The sequence below is a fragment of the Pelecanus crispus genome, chromosome Z, assembly GCF_030463565.1.
Source record: "Pelecanus crispus isolate bPelCri1 chromosome Z, bPelCri1.pri, whole genome shotgun sequence".
NCBI lineage: Eukaryota > Metazoa > Chordata > Aves > Pelecaniformes > Pelecanidae > Pelecanus > Pelecanus crispus.
In genome coordinates, this window is record NC_134676.1 from 25212015 (window position 1) to 25232508 (window position 20494).

Below are 20494 nucleotides of genomic sequence, written 5' to 3' on the forward strand. Positions count from 1 at the left end.
CTGACTCTCACTATGCAAAAATATCAGCCTAATAAATATTTGAGAGGATGCTTAACCCTATCCCAAAGACTGTCAAAAGGTAGCCTAGAGATTGCTCATAAAACTTCTCCACTGCTCTAATGAATGAAAGATAAGGCAAGTACCTGTTGCAGAGGAGTCTGGGACAATGTAGACAGCTTGTGGAGATTCTCCTGCTTTGTTATAGGAGGAAATATTAACTCTGTAATAAGCCATGGAGAGATTTAGAAGAACTTTTCTGTCCTTTAGAAAGATTCGATTTGGTGAATCCCTGCAACTGTTGGGTATTCTTTCCACATTAACGTAATATCCAAGGATGTTCTCACTTTGTGTTACCTAGTAAGAGGAAAAAGATTATTATTCTGGAAGCGTTACTACGTCCCATGCAGAAAATCAAGAGGAATTAAATTGTATAAACAAAATGTCACCTTTAATGATGGGGATAAAATCATACTGTTTTAATTAGGCTATTAGGAATCAATGAAGCAAAACATTTCCTTAACATTAAGAGCATGCTTAAATTGAGAAGATTTAAGCACAGGATTAAGTGTTTTGCTTAATTGAGATCTTAGTTATGTGTATCCAATTAGTAATAACAGCAGTGAAGCAGCTGTAACATTCTCTACATTTCACTGGAACATACCCCTCATAATTAGGAACTTGAAAGTTAATGAGAGGTGTTTAATTGCAATGTATGCCTCTGGGAATCTTCATCTACTAGGCTCTGTTAGGCATCTGGTCTCTTTGAGGGTAAATGCTAGTAATTAGACCACAACTTTGGAACTTGTTATGTATCCATTGATACAAAGTTTTAGGTGGTGATGGTTCACTCATTATTTTATTGTACTAATCTTTATAAGAGATTGGAAAATGAGTGCACAGAAATGGAAATTACTGCAATCTAGATAGAAACCAAACTCAATACATGAAGGCCTGTGAATTCTGCGAGGATTACTTCTGGTATCAAGGTTGTCTGCTATTTCTTGGCACAAAATTAATAGTGTGAAGATACCACAAAGCTGGGAGATCGAGTTATCTTAATGAAATAGTTGGATATTTATGGAGTGACATAGATAGGATGAGATTCTTGTAAAGCTGCTGGGGGAATAGTGTTATGGCTCTCTTACCAGGCTTTGAAACTGGAAAAGGTTTCTGTGTAGGAGAAATAATTCCTAGGATATGTGAAATATGAGGTCTATCGCACAAGAAGAAACTAGTAGAATTTAGCTTTCTTAGCTTAGCAAAATGAGACTGGGAAAGGGTAGCACTGATCTGTCTTGTGCAGTCCTGCAGGAGGTCCTGTCTTATCTGCAGCCATGGAAGCAATACATGTTGCCCAGTTAGCTGTTTAGAGCTGAAGCCAGCTATGTTGTGCCTGTTGATCCAAACTCTGTAGAGGTTGCTCACTGAACTTCAGCAAAAGCAGAGGAGCTATGGCTAGCCTCTAACACCTTTAAGCTGTTTTCTGTGTTTCAGATGGGCTTAAACAAGTATGGCATCAGAGCCAAAGACTTTTTTTCCCTCTACATTTAACATGTTAATTACTGAGTGCACTCCTTCACTCTCCCCCTTCAATGTTTGTTAAAGCCATCTGGATTTGAACCTTATTTCATGTAATAGGCTAGTGTAAGTGTTATCCTGAATGAAGGTCCTAGCCCTGATACTATATTTAATATTACTTTTTTTTTTTTTAACTAAAGCATTTAGATGGAGAATAATTTCTTCTCTTAGCTAAACATTTAAATTGGCATGTACTGTCTATTGCTTTATCACAAAATGAATCATTTACTGTGCAGCTTTACCTTCTTCTCAGGAGATAAGGGAACAAGGGGATCTCTCATCACTATCAGGAGATGAGGTGTCCGTTTCCTCTGCTGTCTTTCCTTTCCCGTAACAAAAATGCATGGGGTAACCACAAAAATTTCCACATCTTCTGATATTTAAAAACTTTGCCAGTATCTGTCCTTTCTGCCAGAGATGTCCCCTATGGCAAACTACCTGGACTTTGTAGATACTCTTTCTCTCAGAATCCTGATAGAATTAATTAGTTTCCACACAAACACCTCTATTAACACCTTCCTCATTGAAATCGCCTGTGGGCCCCCTCGACTATACATTCAAGACTGTCAGTTGTCCATTTCTTACCAAGAGGACTTCAGCTGGTAAAAATGACTGATCGTCTGTAGTCAGTCAGCTGATGACTCCTGCTGCAGAAGAAGGGATGCCTCTGACATGTAGGTTTGAACTTTAAATGTCATTATGGGAAGCATGCAGCTAGATGCTGTTCTTGTAAGCCAGAGGCTCTTTTGCCATCCTGATTATGATGTATTTGCACTTCTCAATTAGTAAATTAGTAGATTTACCAAGCTTTTCTAAAAGGTTTTGGTCTCTTAAGGATATGAATCCTTCTTAGGAACACTTGAAACACAAGGTGTGTCACTTGTATGTACTAAAGACTTATGAGGATCTTTCAAGAAAAGTTTAATTCTAAGAGACAAACTTGAGGCACACCAATTTTTAATGCAAGCTGGAAAGAATCTTTATTCTAGTCAAGGATTTTGAGCCCAGAGATTGCTGTTTTAATAATTTTTCAAGTTTATAAATTGGTGTAGTTTTTCCTTGTTAGTTTCTAGCACCTAAACCATCACCATACAAATGCAATGAATCCTGAAGCAAGAGTACAGTATTCAATGCCTTTTGCTTATACAGTGCAGTCTCAATACAATGAGAAAGTCTATTTTTTCCTGTAAAGCAATAAATTAATAGCATGGACATAACAGGAGGCACCCAGACTCAAAGTGAACATTACCTCCCATTTCAGAATAACACTTCTTCTGCCTGGAGAGATTTCTGTAGTTGCATTATATGATATTCTTGGCTTGTTCATGAGTTCTGGTAAATGTGGAGAAAGATGGAGACATGCACTCATATGAATCAGTTTGATCTTCATATTTTCAACAGTATCTGGCAATGTTATTTCATACAATACAAGATTTGAAAAGACTTTTACAATCATGTTTATTCCCAGTAGGACAAAACTATTTTTCACTTACTGTGAGGGACCAAAATCTCTTTACTCCAAATGCAAACACAGTGGAGACCATCCTTGGCTAAGCATCTGAGCTGAACAATGTATGAAGACATAGCATTTAAATTCGAAATGGTGACATTGGCAGCATTGCTTTCTACAGGCACCTAAAAACAAATGAAGTTTAATTTATGTGGCAGCAATAAAGCATAATCTTATATTAAGTTTTCTTAGCCAAGGACCAGTCTTCTGACTGCAGCTGAAAGTAGGGGTTCCTATCATCAAAGAGGAATTACTACACATTTTAGCCAATGTCTTTGCAGTCTTACAAGGCAATACCCTCTTTTTCATGAACTTGTTCTGCTCAGTCAGGACATGTAAGTAACAGGTTAGGTCTAAATATTGCTTTTAAAATCAATTAGGCATTATATATACTGGAAAATAATCACTTCTTAACTCTGAGCCTTGTTGGCATTCTGAAGAACAAGATGTCAAGGTCAAATTAAATATTAAAAAAAAAATCCCTTTATTCTCAAATGTTACAGTATGTCTAAATAGATCCATGTGACTGGTGTGGTAAGCATCGTGTCTGGACTGAATGTGAAGGCTGCCTATGCCTTAGCGCCACAGAAGTAATGTGCATCTGCAGCTGATGGTGGCACTTGAGCTCCAGTGACTGTACAGGGAATGGAGATTGTCTTGAAACAAAGACACCACCTGTGTCTAAGGAAATCCCTGAGCTGAAAACTGGAGGAAATATGATTGCAAATTGTCACTATATGCTTGGACTATTTTACACTCTTCTCCAGACACCCATTGGTGGCTGCTGTCAAAGCACAGTATCCTGCATTAAATGGACCTTTTCTCTGGTCAGTTCTAGGTGTTACAATGTTTTTGGTAGAAGTGCTATTGCAGATTGAAATATTCTTTTTAGCATTTGTCTGCTGTGGGGTTTTGTTTTCCTAATTATATATATTTCCTTAAAGAAACCCTAAACCAACCAACCAACCAAACCCAAACAAAAAAACAACCCCCCCCCCCAAAAAAAAAAACCCAAACCAAACCCAATAAACCACCACCCAAATGCCCTGCTATTAAGTGACCAGCTCTTCTCTTTGGCTTTCTGCAACTAGCTTGGTCACAAAAAAAAACCCCAAAACACACAATGTTACAGAAAGACTCCATATCTTCTACACAACAAGAGGGAAGTGAAATGCATTTAAGACTCAAGCATTAAATTACATTACATGTACATTAATCCTACTCTTGATAAACACTATTTCTCAGCTAGCTTTATATATCTTCCATGCTTGTATGCCCACACTCACCCTTTCCCTCCAGTCCCATCTGTAAATGCAGCCTACATTTAAAACATTATGATGAGTTTACAGCCTAAGTTCACAGGATCAGCTAGGACATGGGAGATAATGAATATTCATGAGCTATAGTCTTTCAGTACTCAGTCTTTCTCATTACTCAGTGTGGCTCTCTCTACCAGTCCTTCACGTTACTAACTTGAATCTCCTATCTCCCCTGTCTCCAGAACCTGTAGGACATGCATTTTTACTGCTCTTAACTCTCTGTTCTTCCACATGTCTGCATATGGTTATCTATCACACTGCCAGGTGGAGTATGCTTGGGTATCTGGCTGTCCTAGAATGGTCTAGGACTTGTATGTCAATGAACAAGGGGACCCTTCCAAGACTTGCACGTTCTTTGTACCAAGATGAAACCTCTCTTACATGGGCCTCTCATAGTACTCCTTCTGAAGTGGCTAAACAAAGTGGCAGCCAACTGCAAGAGAAATAGAAAAAATATCATAGGTCTTCTGATATAACGGGAAGAACAAGGGAGATTCTGGTGGTACAAAATAAACGAAGAGACTCCCAGGACAGCAGAGATGCCCAAGAAGCGGATGCAGTTGCTTTTTAGACAATTTTTTTCTGTTCTACCTGATAAACACATATTCTTTATCCAACTACAGATAACAGAGCTTGAAAAACAGACAATTTCAGGGACTCAGTGATACAAATCGTGCATATGTGCATGCCTGCTGTTGAAGCCTCTGCATGCTATGCTGGATGGTAAGGGGCAGGATAAGCAGCCATTGCTGCTGCATGCAGATCTTACTGAAATGATGAATGTTTTTCCACCTCTTTCTTAGTCCTTTTAGTTTTAGGTATTGTCCTTTTGATGCACCATATTCTCACTGTTGCATGTCCTAAAATGCCTCTGGAACTGATCTTGTATCACAGAGAAATTATTTTCCTTCTTTTCAAAGAAGAAAATCTTGAGAACTGATGCAAAACAAAAGCGTGTAAGGTATGAATTGTTACCTTAAAAATCACAGGAACCTGACCTCTAATCAGTTTGAAAATTTAATGATACCAGCAAGAAGAGTAATATTGTCCATGACTTAAAGTGTAATCAGGATTTGAGTTTGTATGACATTTCTGATACCCTCTTCAGCTTTTGCATTGCTGATGGTTGTAGTGATTCACAGGAGAGTTAATGAACCAGCTGACATGCTGTTCTGGTTTTTCTGTATAAAACTATTACTCTTTCTTTCCCAAATAGCTTAGGATCTGTTAGAACAAAACTAAGAGACCTTTGTGAGATTTATCTGCAAATTAGCTACACACTGTGCCTCCTTGCTATCCATGTGTGTGCTCTTCAGTAGTGTCCTGTTGATGTTCTGCCATATGTGCTATGTATTGCTGAGGTGATAGTAAGGCACCTCATGTTCTCAAGTGATTGTCAGCTGGAAGTACTTACCAGTGTCCACCGAGTGGATTCTGTGAGTGCCTCTCTGTATCTCAGCTCATATGGTGTAGGAGTTGCAGGCAGGTCCCACTTTATTATCAATTGGTTTGTGATCTGATAAGCATTTATGTTAGTTGGTGTCAAGCACTTCCCTAAAATGGGGAACATGCAGCTGTTATAAACGCAAGAGAAGCAGAAAAGCTTTGGTAATTATGTCTGTCAGGTGTGGTTTATAAAAAAATAAAAGACTTGGCACTTCAGGACACTGAACACTGAAAGACTGGAAATAAATAACTACTAAATCTTTATGGAATCAACAAAATAAGGTTGTTCCTCTTGTCCTTCTTTTGTGAATGCTTCTACTGATTTCAGGAAGACCCTTTTTCTAAGCAGGTGCTATTCTGAATGAGTCTGAAAGGCAAAATCAAAATGTCAGGAGTACCTATGATATAAAAAATTTCCAGAACATCTTCCAATTTCAGCAACTGTGTTTAGCTATATAATTGTAAGTGCAAATACATTTTTGTATTTCCCTCCAATAAATACAAGGTGGCCAAAAGCATCTGGGGGAGGTCACAGTGATAATTTGAGTTGCACTGCTAGTGCCCCCGACAGTGAGAAGCACTGTTTTTTATTGGACCATGATTACTCTGAGAAGGTGAAATTTCGGGAAACTTTTAAAGTTATCTCAGTGACCAGATACTGTAGGGAATCTTTAAATAAACATCTAAAGGACATAGTTAATAGGGTTTCTTTTTTCATATCTCCCCTGCAGAACTGTGTAATGGGTAAGTGGCCTTCAAAAAGATCTGAACTTTGAAAAGGTTTCTTAAAATGCTAATGATCTATAACAAGATTTCCTTAAGTGCATGGTACTGAGTCAACCTGCTCTTTGTAAACCAATAAAGAAGTTCAGAAAACCATCAAAGAGAGCACAGGAAGCTGGTTAAGTACTGTACACTATATATTTATATATTATCACTATATATTTTTCTGGATATGACTATTTTACAGTCTAGCAAATGACTTAAAGTAAAACCCTTCTCCTGCTGATAGACTTCTGCTATTGACTTAAGGAAAGATTTCATCCAAGGAAGCCAAACTGCAGCATCATTAAAAATAACAAATGTGTATTGGGAGTTACAATTTTGGAAATAATCTTTAAGAAAATGCTACCACTGCTTCAGCAGGGCACTGCAGTAACACAACTCACGAAGACGCTGTACCTGCTTTGCTTGGTGTAATGGAGATGTTCTTTCCTTTCACACAGCTGTCATGGGCATAATTCACTGCTATCCAAATACATGCAGATCGCTCCATGTAGAGATGCTTTCGTTCTATTGTGATGGAAGGTGATGATGTGTTTCGTTGAAAAAGTTTTGGTATTCTGTCCCTTTGGAGAAAAGGAAGCAGAATGAAAAACAAACATTTTATTGGATTATAGTTACTCTTTCCTCCCCCTGCCCCAGAAAGCATGATTACAGCAATTGATGCGAATTTCCTGGTACCTATATGCAAAATTCAGCATCTTGAAATCTTGAAGGTGATGCCTGAGAAGCTTGAACCAGGAAGTGTAATTCCAGTACCCTAGTAACTCTAGAAAATTTAAACATGCAAAGACTTGTTGTGTGGTGGAGAACTATTAAATTCCTTAAACTTGTAAGGCACAGCACGATACAAGACAAAATCCATATGGCCTTTTTTTGTACTTACAGTCAGATATAAAAAGCATTTAGAAGGTATAAAATTAGGTTAGAAATTACTTCATAAAGTCTACTTGCCACCTACCATAAGGGCACCTAAATTCCTTTTGAACAGCCAAATTTCCCAGTTACCTGAATCTAGATTACCACAAAGGTATGAAAAACCTCTTACGAGTTATATGCCTGTCTTCTAATTTTGTTCCTGCAAAGCATCAGAGTTTGAAAGAGATGTTTAAATGCCACTTCAGTCCTTAGCCCTGTAGACTTCTCCTGGTATACCTAATGCACACAGCACAGAAAGTCCTAGAGGTTTAAAGCCATACATAGGAGGCTGTTCCTGTTCTGTGTAGGTTCACCCCCCCCCCCCCCCCCCCCCTCTGATTTACTTTCTGCCACACAACAGGACAGATTTTTTTCAAGGTTAAAGCTGTGCCAGTTCAATGTTCTTAAAGAAATGGGCCAGCATACTAATTGCCTACCTATGTATTTCAAGTATTAAATGTGCTAATCTTGATACAATATTTAATAACTGAACAAAACCACTTGAAGTTTCCCCTGTCTTCTGCTTCAGATTAGTTGTAAATTAGCCATTAATATTTCAAAGCATGATTCTGAATGCTTGGTTGGAACTTCTCTGTGGGAGTGTTTCTCTTTAATCCTTTTCTTCCTGACAATTAAATTGTAAGGAGCAAGAATAAGGAATAATTTCAATGTCAAACTGATGTTTCTTGCAGAAAGGGGTGATGTCCTCTTCTAGGCAAGCAAAAAGCCCTTTCAAATGTTTTTGGTTTTCCTTTTAACCCAATAAAAAAAGAGAAAGGAAGTTTTTCTTTAGGACTACGGGGCTGAAGCCTAGGAGGTTGAGGTTCAAGTCCTGGCTCTGGCTTGGGAAAATCAACATCTCTGTGAGGTAATTGCCTCCCTCCTCCCCCACCCACTGCCTCTTTCACTCTTTTTTTCTGCCTTCTCTGTTCGTAACATCAACCCTGCAGCCTAGGAACAGCACATTCTGGTTTCGGCTGAGGACTGTAAGAGCAACTAGCTTACAAATACTTCAGCTGACAGCATCTCCACAGAAGCAGAGCTGTTTCACAGGTGGTTCTCGCCTTCCAAGAAACTGGGGCTCCTGGAAGACCCAAGAGGCAAGACAGCAAATGCGGTGGGGTTTGGTGCTGATTGCAAGTTGGCACCTGCTGCTACCTCCAGTGGGAAAATATTGAAGGTGATGGGAGGAGTAACCTTAGCCCTGAGGTGGTTCTTTTGCTCCTCTGCAGTGTGCAGAAGATTACCCTGGGGAACTTCCCAGTGTAGTGACATTTCCTTAGCTTTAGGAGATGCTCCTAACCACAGCTCTTTTTTAATGCAGAGTGGTGGGTTGTGAAGCAAAATAATCAGCAATGAGTATCAGAATTTGCCAACAGCATACAGTGTTGTACCCTGTGTACCCCATGATATGGTCTCATGGCAAAGATCATGTCTTCTGATCTCACTTCTTTCTAAACATAGCCTTAATCTCATAGGAGATCCCAAATATGTAAATACAAAAAAAAGGAAATTCCATTTTGTAATGCAGGCACTGAGACATAAATCTGCCCTTTTTTTTTTCTTCTTTTTTTTTTACCAAACCAGTGGGCAGATGTTGATTTAATCTGCCTATCTACATTTTACCTGGCTTCTTTGTTTTAGATTTCTCAAAAAAGGCGTAACTGAAGATACCCATATTTTAAGGTCATCAGTTTAAGATTAACCCTACAAGTTCATTCCATCTGTTAAACCAATACCTCATAATTCAGAATTGCAAGAAAATATTTAAAAATCTATTTTTCTTATGTGCCACATCTGACATCTTCTTGGATACATTACAACATTATATATAATGTATAATAAGACAGCTTAGTGTCTGTTTCGGTTTTTTTTTTTTTTTACTTTGAATGCATTAGTGTTGAATATTCAATGCAAGTCAATAGATGCAAATAAAAGTAATAGATTAAGGTGATCTTTGGCAACAGTGTTTCCAACAGTGTGTTGGAGGAATGGAAAGATGTGTAATGACTCTGTATTGGGATTGCACGGCAAGGTTTTGGTAGTGGGGGGCGCTACAGGGGTGGCTTCTGTGAGAAGATGCCAGAAGCTTCCCCTGTGTCCGACAGAGCCAATGCCAGCTGGCTCCAAGATGGCCCTGCCACTGGCCAAGGCTGAGCCCATGAGCAATTGTGGTAGTGCCTCTGTGATAACATATTTAAGAAGGGGAAAAAAAAAAAAAAAAAAAAAGATGGGACACAAACTGCATCTGGAGTGAGGAGTGAGAATATGTGAGAGGAACAACTCTGCAGACACCAAGGTCAGTGCAGAAGGAGGGCAGGAGGTGCTCCAGGAACCAGAGCAGAGATTCCCCTGCAGCCCGGGGTGCAGACCATGGAGAGGCAGCTGTGCCCCTGCAGCCCAGGGATGTTCATGATGGAGCAGATCTCCACCTGCAGCCCGGGGAGGACCCCACGCCGGAGCAGGGGGATGTGCCCTGAAGGAGGCTGTGACCCCGTGGGAAGCCCACGCTGGAGCAGGCTCCTGGCAGGACCTGTGGCCCTGTGGAGAGAGGAGCCCAGGCTGGAGCAGGTTTGCTGGCAGGACTTGTGACCCCGTTGGGGACCCAGGCTGGAGCAGTCTGCTCCTGAAGGACTGCACCCCATGGAAGGGACCTGCGCTGGAGCAGTTTGTGAAGAACTGCAGCCCGTGGGAAGGACCCATGTTGGAGAAGATCGTGGAGGACTGTCTCCTGTGGGAGGGAGCCCACACTGTAGCAGGCGAAGAGTGTGAGGAGTCCTCCCCTGAGGAGGAAGGAGCAGCAGAGACTATGTGTGATGAGCTGATTGTAACCCCCATTCCCCATCCCCCTGTGCTGCTCGGGGGGAGGAGGTAGAGAAATTGGGAGTGAAGTTGAGCCCGGGAAGAAGGGAGGGGTAGGTGGAAGGTGTTTTAAATTTAGCTTTTATTTCTCTTTGTCCTACTCTGATTTGATTGGTAATAAAATAATTTTTTTTCCCTAGGTCAAGTCTGTTTTGCCTGTGAAGATAACTGCTGAGTGATCTCTCCCCGTCTTTATCTCGACCCACAAGCCTTTTGTTATGTTTTCTCCCCTAATCAGCTGAGGAGGGGAGTCATAGAGCAGCTTTGGTGGGCACCCGGCATCCAGCCAGGGTCAACCCACCACACTCTTACCAAATTCTTACCAAATCAATAGGTATTGATGAGATATGAAGAAAGATTTTGACCTGTATTGTGTAACAACCTACAATGGGATTAAATACATTAGAAAAAAACTCTGACAGGTAGAAATCATGCTAAACAGCAATGACAACTTTTCATTTTCTGAAATTACTTTTAGACTTACCATTTTAAGAACACGGTATAATTAATTGTATTCGGAGCACTGGGTACTGGCAGCCAGGTACAGGTTAGATCCTCACTTAATTCTCTGTAGCATACCAATTCATTGTCCCAGTCTGCAAGATGAAAACACGAGGACTGGAAAAGACCCATCACAGGCAACTGTTTAGCATTAACGGGTGTGAGCTGACTATGAGAAGCAAAACCAAATACAAAGCAGCCTATACTCTTTTGTGCAACAAAATAAGAACTAGCTGTGTGTGTCCTTAGGCCACGTTTACTCTCAAGACAAGTAGTTCACTAATGTTTAGAGCAAGGGACGGAGACACTTAGAAAGATTAAACTTTTTCAGTCCTAATGTTTCCAAGTAAAACCTAGTTTTCTTACATGAAGGTAGAAAAGGATAATTCTTTCTGTGTTTTATGATGCTATTACCAGCTGTTATATACCCAACAACGCAGAGCTGAAATGCTTGCTATGGTGTCTCCTGCAGCTTTGGTATCACTACACCTTTGAACTGTCTTCCTCTCCTGTAACGGCGACAACTTGCTTGCTTCTTTCCTCTGCGCTTACTTAAAGCTTAAATGTTTGGGGTTGTTTTTTTTTTTTTTCCAATTTTGAATGAAATATCTTTTATACTTCTGGAAACACTGTTGCGTTCTTTGGCACAAAAATTACAGAAAAAATTTGCATATATTCAAGGAAGCATTACTAGCTTCAAGGAAAGCTATTCCAAGGTAATCTCCTTAAACCAGACGACAAAATTACTGTGAACCTCTGCCCTAAGAGACCTTAGATTATTACCTTCCAGGCCTGCTGTCATTTCACACTGTTCCCATCTGACAGACAGTGCCTGTCTTGCCACTGTGTTTCTGGAAGCACTCAATTGTTTGCTGAAATCTGTACAAAAGCATTGGCTTCTGGTGGGTTACTCTGGGGAGTAAGCCCCTTCCCTGGGAGAGTCGCTGTGATTTCGGAACCCTGGAGAACCAGGAGCATCTGCCTTGCACTAGAGGGAGGCACTGTTCGCCTGCAGGATTATGAATGGGGTTGGCAACAGCTCTGCCTGGAGCAGCTCATCAACAGCTAAACACAAACTTATAGGCATTTTTTAAATGTACAGGCCAGAAATGACTGCACGCACCCTTGTGAAACATGTTAGAAATTAATGCCTTGCAATTAAGTTGGGGAGAAAAAGGAGAGAGGGACTGCATTTTAGTGAGCAATGCCAAGGGCCAATGTGATGTTTCTGTAATTTCCAACTGGCAACAGTTACTACTGAGTTTCTTGCAAAGATTTATACGTTGCAGCATAGCGCTAATTATCAACAGTAGAACCAATTGACTAGATTCCAGAATTACTCTAAAAACATCAGTTATCTCTATCTGGAGGTCAGAATAATGCACTCAGTTCAGAGAAAAACAACAGGCCACTTATACTACCAGCTTCATAAAGATCACATTATAAAGCATTATCAGCTTATGTACTAAATGACTCATGATTAATTTTTGGAAAGAAAAATACGGGGTTTTTTGCAACTGAACATAGACATTTTTCAGCTGAAGGGAAATTAAACACTGATTACAGTCTCTAGTGGTTAAGCTTATTTCAGTATTTCAAAAATATCTTATCAGAACCTGTAGTGATAAAGTATGACTGTTCTCCTTTTGCTTTGTGTCTTACTGTCTGAACTATTAGTTCAGAAGAATGAGCCATGATGTCTCAAAGTATCACCCACACTTGTAAAAAAAGACCCAGAAATACTTCCCCCTCCCACCCCTCCTTCAGAAAAGTAGATAAGGATCTCAACAGGTATAGGATACTTCAGGTGATAAAAATGAATTTTTCCCAATGAGTAGTCACAAGTTCTTTATATCTGTTGGATTTAACAAGTTGCAAACAGGCCTATCAATCTTGAATAAGAAATGTTTTGCTTTTTGATAAGTAAATATGCATATCTCTGGAGTTGGTGTTACAGCATGGTTATGGTATCTTGTAATCTATGTTATGAGATAAAAGATCAGTCCTCCTCTTTTCCTCATTCACAGTCATTTCTTCCTACAACCTGGGTAACAGAGTGTCCTCAGTATTCTTTTCATTATTCAGATGGTAGCTGTATATTTAAGTTAAAAGCTGATTTGGACTAAAAAGTGTGTCAGATGAGTATAGCTCAGACTTTAATACCCTCACCCTATGACACTTCCTTTCTCATACTGAAAGAAATGTGCTTTTCTAATGAAGTTATGCTGCATCAGTTTAGGTGTGTGGGAAGGTGGAGATCAGGTTTTAGGGAAGGTGGAGATCAGGTCTTCCTAGTTTCTACAGCAGTGTGAACAATTACTGAATTCTTTGCTTTCCTAGACTGACCACTAAACCAAATCTTGGCCACCTCACCGATGGACATGGTGCTCTAACAACTGGGGAAAGCAGCAACTGCTCTCACATTCTTCTCCTCTTTTACTCTGAATTAAGCCTTTCATTTACTTGTGTTTCTTTTTTGTTGTTGTTGTTTTAAAGGAACACCTGAAAAGAAAACCCTTTTGGAACTGCTGTAACACTTCATGTCAATATGTTTGTAACTTACTGCTCCTGAAACTATTTGAAACAACAGTTCTAGAGAACTGAGATCCAAATGGTGACCACAGTGTTGCAGATCTATCTCTGCTTATAGAAGAACAGGGGGTTGTATTGTTCTTGCAAAAACTGTCTGGCTTTCTCTATGAGATGATGATATTAGAACAAAGAAAAAATAGATACTGTGTGTGGCAATAGTATATTAGCTCAGCTAACACCCCAATGCACCACCCCGCTGCCAATATGCTGGAGTGCTATATTACTTCCTCCAGATGAACATAATTAATATTACAAACAGGTTTTTTTTTTTTGCTTGTCCTATTTGTGGGTACTAGTGTCCACATGGACATTCAATTTTATCCTACTGGGTTTTTTTTTGTTTTACTGTGCTGCTTCCCCTTAAAGAACATGCATGTTATTAGTTCTTCCCAGCCCTAGAAAGTACTAGTGCTCCAAGAGAAATGCAAAGAAAGGAAAAAATTTTCTCTGTTCTGAAGACATCACAATCCAGTTTCTTCTTCTTAAAAAAAAAAAAAAAAGCTTAATTTTTTCATTTTAGAACGTTTTGGTTTTCTTCTTGTGTATCTGATTGTCCTGGTTTTGGCTGGGATAGAGTTAATTTTCTTCCTAGCAGCAGGCATAGTGCTGTGTTTTGGAATTAGTAGGAGAAGAATGTTGATAACATGCTGATGTTTTTAGTTGTTGCTGAGTAGTGCTTATGCTAGTCAAGGACTTTTTTCAGCTTCCCATGCTCTGCCAGGCGCACAAGAAACTGGGAGGGGGCACAGCCAGAATAGTTGATCCAAACTGACCAAAGGGCTATTCCATACCATATGACGTCATGCTCAGTATAGAAACTGGGGGGGGGGGGTGGCCAGGGAGCAGCGATCGCTGCTGGGGAACTGTCTGGGTATCGGTCGGCGGGTGGTGAGCAATTGCATTGTGCATCACTTGCATCGTGTATCATTATTATTATTATCATTATTATACTGTTACTATTAGCATTACTATTTTACTTTATTTCAATTATTAAACTGTTCTTATCTCAACCCAGGAGTGTTTCTCACTCTTACTCCTCCAATTCTCTCCCCCATCCCATCGGGGTAGGGGGAGTGAGTGAGCGGCTGCGTGGTGCTTGGTTGCTGGCTGGGGCTAAACCACGACACTGATGTTCTCAGTAATGCTTTCATAGAATTGACTCTGATTGGCTAATACTGAGGACTGGAAAATTATCCATAGCTAATTACAGAAAAATATAGTCCTCCTGATGATGTCTTACCCAGTGCCACCGTGTACTCAAAAACCTGTCTTCTCTGTTGTGGCTCTTAGCAACTAGGGTATTTCTGCCTACAATAAATTCAGCATGAAGCACATCATATGACCACCAGCTGCTGTGTAATAACCTCTTTTGAAATGCATTGAGTTTTTTACCATTAACAGTAATACATCAGTTAGATGTAAAGCATACGTAATTGTCACACATAAACGTTACAGGTTCTGTCGTCTTTTGAAACCACGGTAATTTGTCCAGAGCCTACACCATCGATAGGATTTATTCACAGCTTCTTGATGACCTCTGCGTAGCCGTAAATGCTCCGCCATCACACAGACACATCTGTCTGCGCTGCCTTGGGCGGGTTTTCCCTTCAGAAAACTGCAGACGTTTCTTTTGAGATACAATCTCTCTCGCCTAGCGCTCGCAGGCGGTGCGAGGTGGTCCCGGCAGCGCCGGGGGAAGGCAGCGGGGAGCGGGGGGCGGGGACGGGGAGCCGGGAGCAGGAGCCCGGAGCATGGAGCGGGAGCGGGAGCGGGGGGCGGGAGGCAGGAGCGGGGAGCAGGGAGCAGGAGCCCGGAGCATGGAGCGGCAGCGGGAGCGGGGGGCGGGAGCGGGGAGCCGGGAGCAGGGAGCAGGAGCCCGGAGCATGGAGCGGCAGCGGGAGCGGGGGGCGGGAGCGGGGAGCCGGGAGCAGGGAGCAGGAGCCCGGAGCATGGAGCGGCAGCGGGAGCGGGAGCGGGGGGCGGGAGGCAGGAGCGGGGAGCAGGAGCCGGGAGCATGGAGCGGCAGCGGGAGCGGGAGCAGGGAGCCGGGAGCAGGGAGCAGGAGCCGGGAGCAGGGAGCAGGGAGCAGGAGCCGGGAGCAGGGAGCAGGGAGCAGGAGCCGGGAGCATGGAGCGGCAGCGGGAGCGGGAACGGGGGGCGGGAGGCAGGAGCGGGGAGCCGGGAGCAGGGAGCAGGAGCCGGGAGCAGGGATCACGGAGCAGGAGCCGGGACCAGGGAGCAGGGAGCAGGAGCCGGGAGCATGGAGCGGGAGCGGGGGGCGGGAGGCAGGAGCGGAGAGCAGGGAGCGGGAGCGGGAGCGGGGAGCCGGGAGCGGGAGGCAGGAGCGAGGAGCCGGGAGCGGGGAGCGGGAGCGGGAGCGGGAGCGGGAGCGGTGCGGGTCGGTGCGGGGCAGCTCGCGGCGGGGCGGCGCTACGCGGCCGCCAGGGGGCGCCGGAGCGCCGGGCGGGGGCGGGGGCCGGCACGCGCCGCGAGGTGCTCCACAGCGACCGAGCGCTTCGGCTGGCGGGTTTCCTTCAACAATGACGTTCGTCTTTGCCATTAGGTCGGTATAACGTGAGAAATGTTTACCCACCTGGGAGCTGCTGGCAAAATGGAAGAGCCCAGTTTATGCAGCTGCAGGGATCTGGGGAATAAAAAGGAACCGTTTAACAAGACAAGTGTAAAAGCAATAGGAACAAATGTTACTGGCTGTTGTTTCTCCTATCTGCAGAACTTAATTCAGTCATGATTTTGGTTGCACAGCCTTGTCTTTGAGTAACGTCAGGAATTTTTACTATTTATAGACAGTAGTATGTTATGCAGCAAATGAAAACTCACCCGTTGCAAATAAAAAGATAGCTGCGAGCAGAGAGTTCTTCATCTTCTCTGTAAAGAAGCATAATGATTACCATCAACATTACACTGTCTTCAGTCTATTTTTCATACTTCCCCTTCAAACTTCCTATTCAGTTCACTACCTATAGTGTTACTGGCTGAACACAAGCAATAGGTTTATTAATGACAATGTGAGGGACATTTGAGCTCTAACTTATTAATTCTACTTATGAAATCCTAACAACCTTTCTGAAAAACAGAAACTTCCCCCCTTGGTGTTTCTGTCACAGCAATGATGGTGTCTGAGATATCAGCAGTGCAAATTGAATTAAGCTTATATATTTTACCCCTTTGAAAATCCTATCCTAAATGTCCATGTGAACTAAAGATATTGATATCAATAAACAGTAAGTCAAGGTATTTGACTTACTCTAAGGTGAATGCTTGGATACTGTAGAAATAATAGCAGCAGAAGACCCTGCCTGTCTTCACTTTCTGACTTCTTCCCCCATTCAAAGTAATTTCACCACTGCAAAGACATTGTATCTACATTGCCAGTATCAACACTGGGAGCCCTGAAGTAGACAAAAATCGCCATAGCTGCAAATTAGGTGTGTCCATAAACTCCACATCCATTAAGTCTGGTCAGAGAACATTTAACATAACTGGGCACAGAAGCCACCAAAGCCACTGTAGCTGTTGCTGCTAAAGCAGTAAAGGGAAATTTTCAGAAAATTTCACCACGGTGGGAAATTTCCCTTCTGGGCTGAGATAGCTGCGGAGACTGGATTCAGACCTACCTGGTGATAGGCAAATTATTAACTTATCTTGGCAACCATGGCATATTTCAGGTTGAGTATTGAATAGAAAAAAAAAAATCTGTTTAAAATGAATCACTTTCTTAAAGAGAGTTACGGGCATACTTCTGAGCCTGGTCTACAGTAGGAGTGGGTGACTAATGCACCAACTATATCTTATCAGATTTTCTGAAGGGCACAATCATAAAATGCAAGTGAACAAGGAATTCTCCTGAGTGTTACAGGGGGTTTCCTAGTGGTGAAATCATTTGGGTTAGGAATAAACTCTGAAATACTGAAGGGTGTTGGATACAGTGTGTGTGTGTGTGCAGGGTCAAAACCCCTCTTATCTGAGTGACCCAAAAATCAGCCTTGACAATGCTTCCAACAAAGAATAGCCAAGAGGATAGTGTTAATTTATGAGCAGTAAGGAGAAACTGACAAAGAGAAAATGCAAGTGATACATGAGAGAGACTTTGACAGTGAGGGTTGAGGAGTTAGAGACTCAGTAGCATAGAAGTCAAGAGATGGAGAAAACTATATGAACTATATGTATTGGTTTGATGTGATCAGGATAATCACATTTAAAACAACGTATCCCAAATGAAAACCATGTAAGTAACTCAATGCAAGAGCAGGAAACTGGATTTAGCATGCACAGAATTAGGACAGAGCATACTGGAGAGAAATAAACACAATAAGGCAAGTCCATATTATCTTTGCAGGAGCTCTAGGTCTCAGTATGACTATTACTGTCATTTAAAGAAAAAAGTCATTTGTAACAAATACAGAAAATACATTGCCAGTCAAAATAGAGAGGAGAGAGAATCTCAAAAACTGGAAGTTGTCATAGGAATAAGAACTAATTTTTAATTATAGGTCAGCTATCAAGTTGCCATAGTAACATTTTAATGTATAACAGAAGCTGAATTATTATTTTTGAGGTAAATTTTGCATAGAACCACATTTAAAAATGTTTAATATTTCAGCTTTTTCACCGCTATGGACTTGCATCAGAATTGTAAATGCCTTAAGTTTTCCTGTTACTCAGACGAGGATAAATTATTCCATCTTCTGTGATATGCTCAAAAGTGTAGAATTACTGGAGGATACCACCAGTTTTGCTTCATCTGTGACCTGAATGGTTTCTCAGACCTAGGTTTATGCATTATTATAGATGTGGTTTTCTCTGAATACTTTTCCTTGTCACTTAAGTTCTGCGGTAAAAGACACAGCAGGCTCTTGGTCTCCCCAGAATAAAATCTTGAAATAAATGAGCTCTTCTATTTAGACTGGATTACATCATGTAAATTAATAGAAAACCCAGAGCATCCTTCTGTGTTTTCTGCCCCAACTTTATCTGTTAACTATTACACTTCAAAGGAAAAATAATCTCTGAAGACAGGCAGGCACAGCTAGGAACATGCTGCTGGCCCTCTCATCCTGCTCCGCACCTGTGGAGCTCCATCTCTTGTAGCCTTGCACATCATAGGAGGACTGGTCAGACCATGAGCTTGTGGCTTGTGAGCATTTTTTGCAGGTGACCCTTGTGCCCATGAATCCTAATGAACCAGAAGAGGTCTGAAATCTTCTTTACTCAGACTCCTAAATATGTCCCAAGACAGTTTGGGTTATGTGGGACCAGCAGCCTTGTTAAAGCACACTCAGAACCCGGTGGGCAGCTGAAGCAGAATGTAGACTGCAGAGATAAGGCATCAGGAAAGGAATATTGCATTTCTATTTGAAGTCTTACCTTGTCTGAAGTGCAAATAGTTGAGGTCTTCATTTTCTCTTGCTTGAATCTGTGTGTATTTTTGCTAGTTCACTGTTTCTCTGGTGAAAAGTTCAGTTCCAATTGACTATAGTTGATCTGTTTCAGGCATATTGTAACAAATTCAGTATTGTAGCAAATTAAAACTCAATTTTGGCCTATTAGTAGTACATGCTGAAGTCCTGTATCTTTACTCTATGGATCTAAAGTAAAGTTACACTACTTTTCACAAATTATTTCTCATATAACTCCGCTTCCGATAAGCAGACCTCCAGGTCTGTAAAAGATCTGACAGATTCTTACAGAGTGTTTTTTTGCCAGAGAAAAAACATGAGTATTTGAATTCAAGGAGCAATTCTTATATGGTCTTTGGAAAAAAAAAAAGAAAAAGAAAAAATCCCACTCAGCCCTCAGCCACACCCCCTGGGGGAAATTTGCTGTGATAGGGACAGTCTCCACCACATACTCTTTCACCCTTTCTGAGTTCAAGTTACATCGTGAAGCAGCTTGTCATTCAAACAGTTCTATGCTATCTTAATGGAAATCAGTCTTCACCCTAACACATCAGCTGAGCAGAGACCATAAAAAAATTTATATAAGAGATCTGCCCTGGAGGTTTAAAAAAATCCAAGTACAGATGAAGCATAAATGTCACTGAACAAACTAGACAACCAAACACAGAATGCAGAAGAACCAGAGATTTATATATTTGGGCAAAGATTCATTTGAAGAAAAAAAAGGAGGAAACTAAATTGATTTCATTAAGACCAAATGTGGACTAAATTCTGCTTATACTAGAGCAGATCTGGGGTCTCATCACTGACAGTGATGTGATGCTAGATCTCCCTAAGTGTAGATGCAGAGTTTTACCTAGTGTGTCAGCTAGAATATTTATAAGAGCACACACTTGTGGGAGTAAGCTTTACCTACAGGAAAGGTTGGCTTTTTTAATTGGATTTTTTTTTTTAGTGCCTGCTTTTTTTACCTGAGGCAAGTGGGAAGAGATATAAATATCTGAGTCACCTTTTTTTTTTCCTCTGTGTTTTTTTTCCTGGGATTACTTCTGGACAAAGAAATGCTTTCTAGTGAAACACAAGTATTGTAGAAAGCGTGTTTGGAGAAAGCCCAAGAAAGCAGTATTAAAAAGCTCGCTTAGTACAAGGTAGAAGGTGAACTTTTTAAATGTATTGTTCTGTGTTCCTAGTATATTATCCTGCCCTTTCTATTTCAGTAAAAGTGCACATATTTGTGCTGTTAATGTAACTCTTTCACAGTCAGCTTTTCTCCATGGTAATTTTTCTCTCAGAATTTTACCCAGTGTAACTGGGCTGCCAACTCATTACCTTTTATTAATTCAAGTCTTTTCAAGCGTCTTCCTTGTCTTGGGACAAAGCAATTTAAAAATAGTAATTATGGTTAACTAGGTCATCAGGGTTTGTATGCATGCTCACTTGTGGCTTTATTAGTCTTGACCATTTTCTTTTTCCTTCCTCTATTATTACCCAATAGATAACCTGGGGGAAATATTTTTTTGAGAGATCATTTAATTAGCTTTATCAAAAGTTACTTCAGTCATCTTAAA

The 20494-nt window shown here is 41.2% G+C and overlaps 1 protein-coding gene across 1 annotated transcript in view; it reads right to left on the minus strand.

Annotated features, from left to right (window-relative positions):
- Positions 1-16390, minus strand: part of LOC142596751 (interleukin-6 receptor subunit beta-like) — a 30576-nt gene extending 14186 nt beyond the window's left edge. Inside the window, exons 1-8 of the mRNA XM_075727171.1 lie at positions 16348-16390; positions 16103-16153; positions 10901-11012; positions 7036-7202; positions 5822-5961; positions 3072-3213; positions 2828-2910; positions 144-354 (exon numbers count right to left, since the gene is read on the minus strand). Coding sequence (XP_075583286.1) covers positions 144-354; positions 2828-2910; positions 3072-3213; positions 5822-5961; positions 7036-7202; positions 10901-11012; positions 16103-16153; positions 16348-16390 — 949 coding nt within the window. The remainder of the gene's footprint in view (positions 1-143; positions 355-2827; positions 2911-3071; positions 3214-5821; positions 5962-7035; positions 7203-10900; positions 11013-16102; positions 16154-16347) is intronic.
- Positions 16391-20494: the final 4104 nt, after the last annotated feature.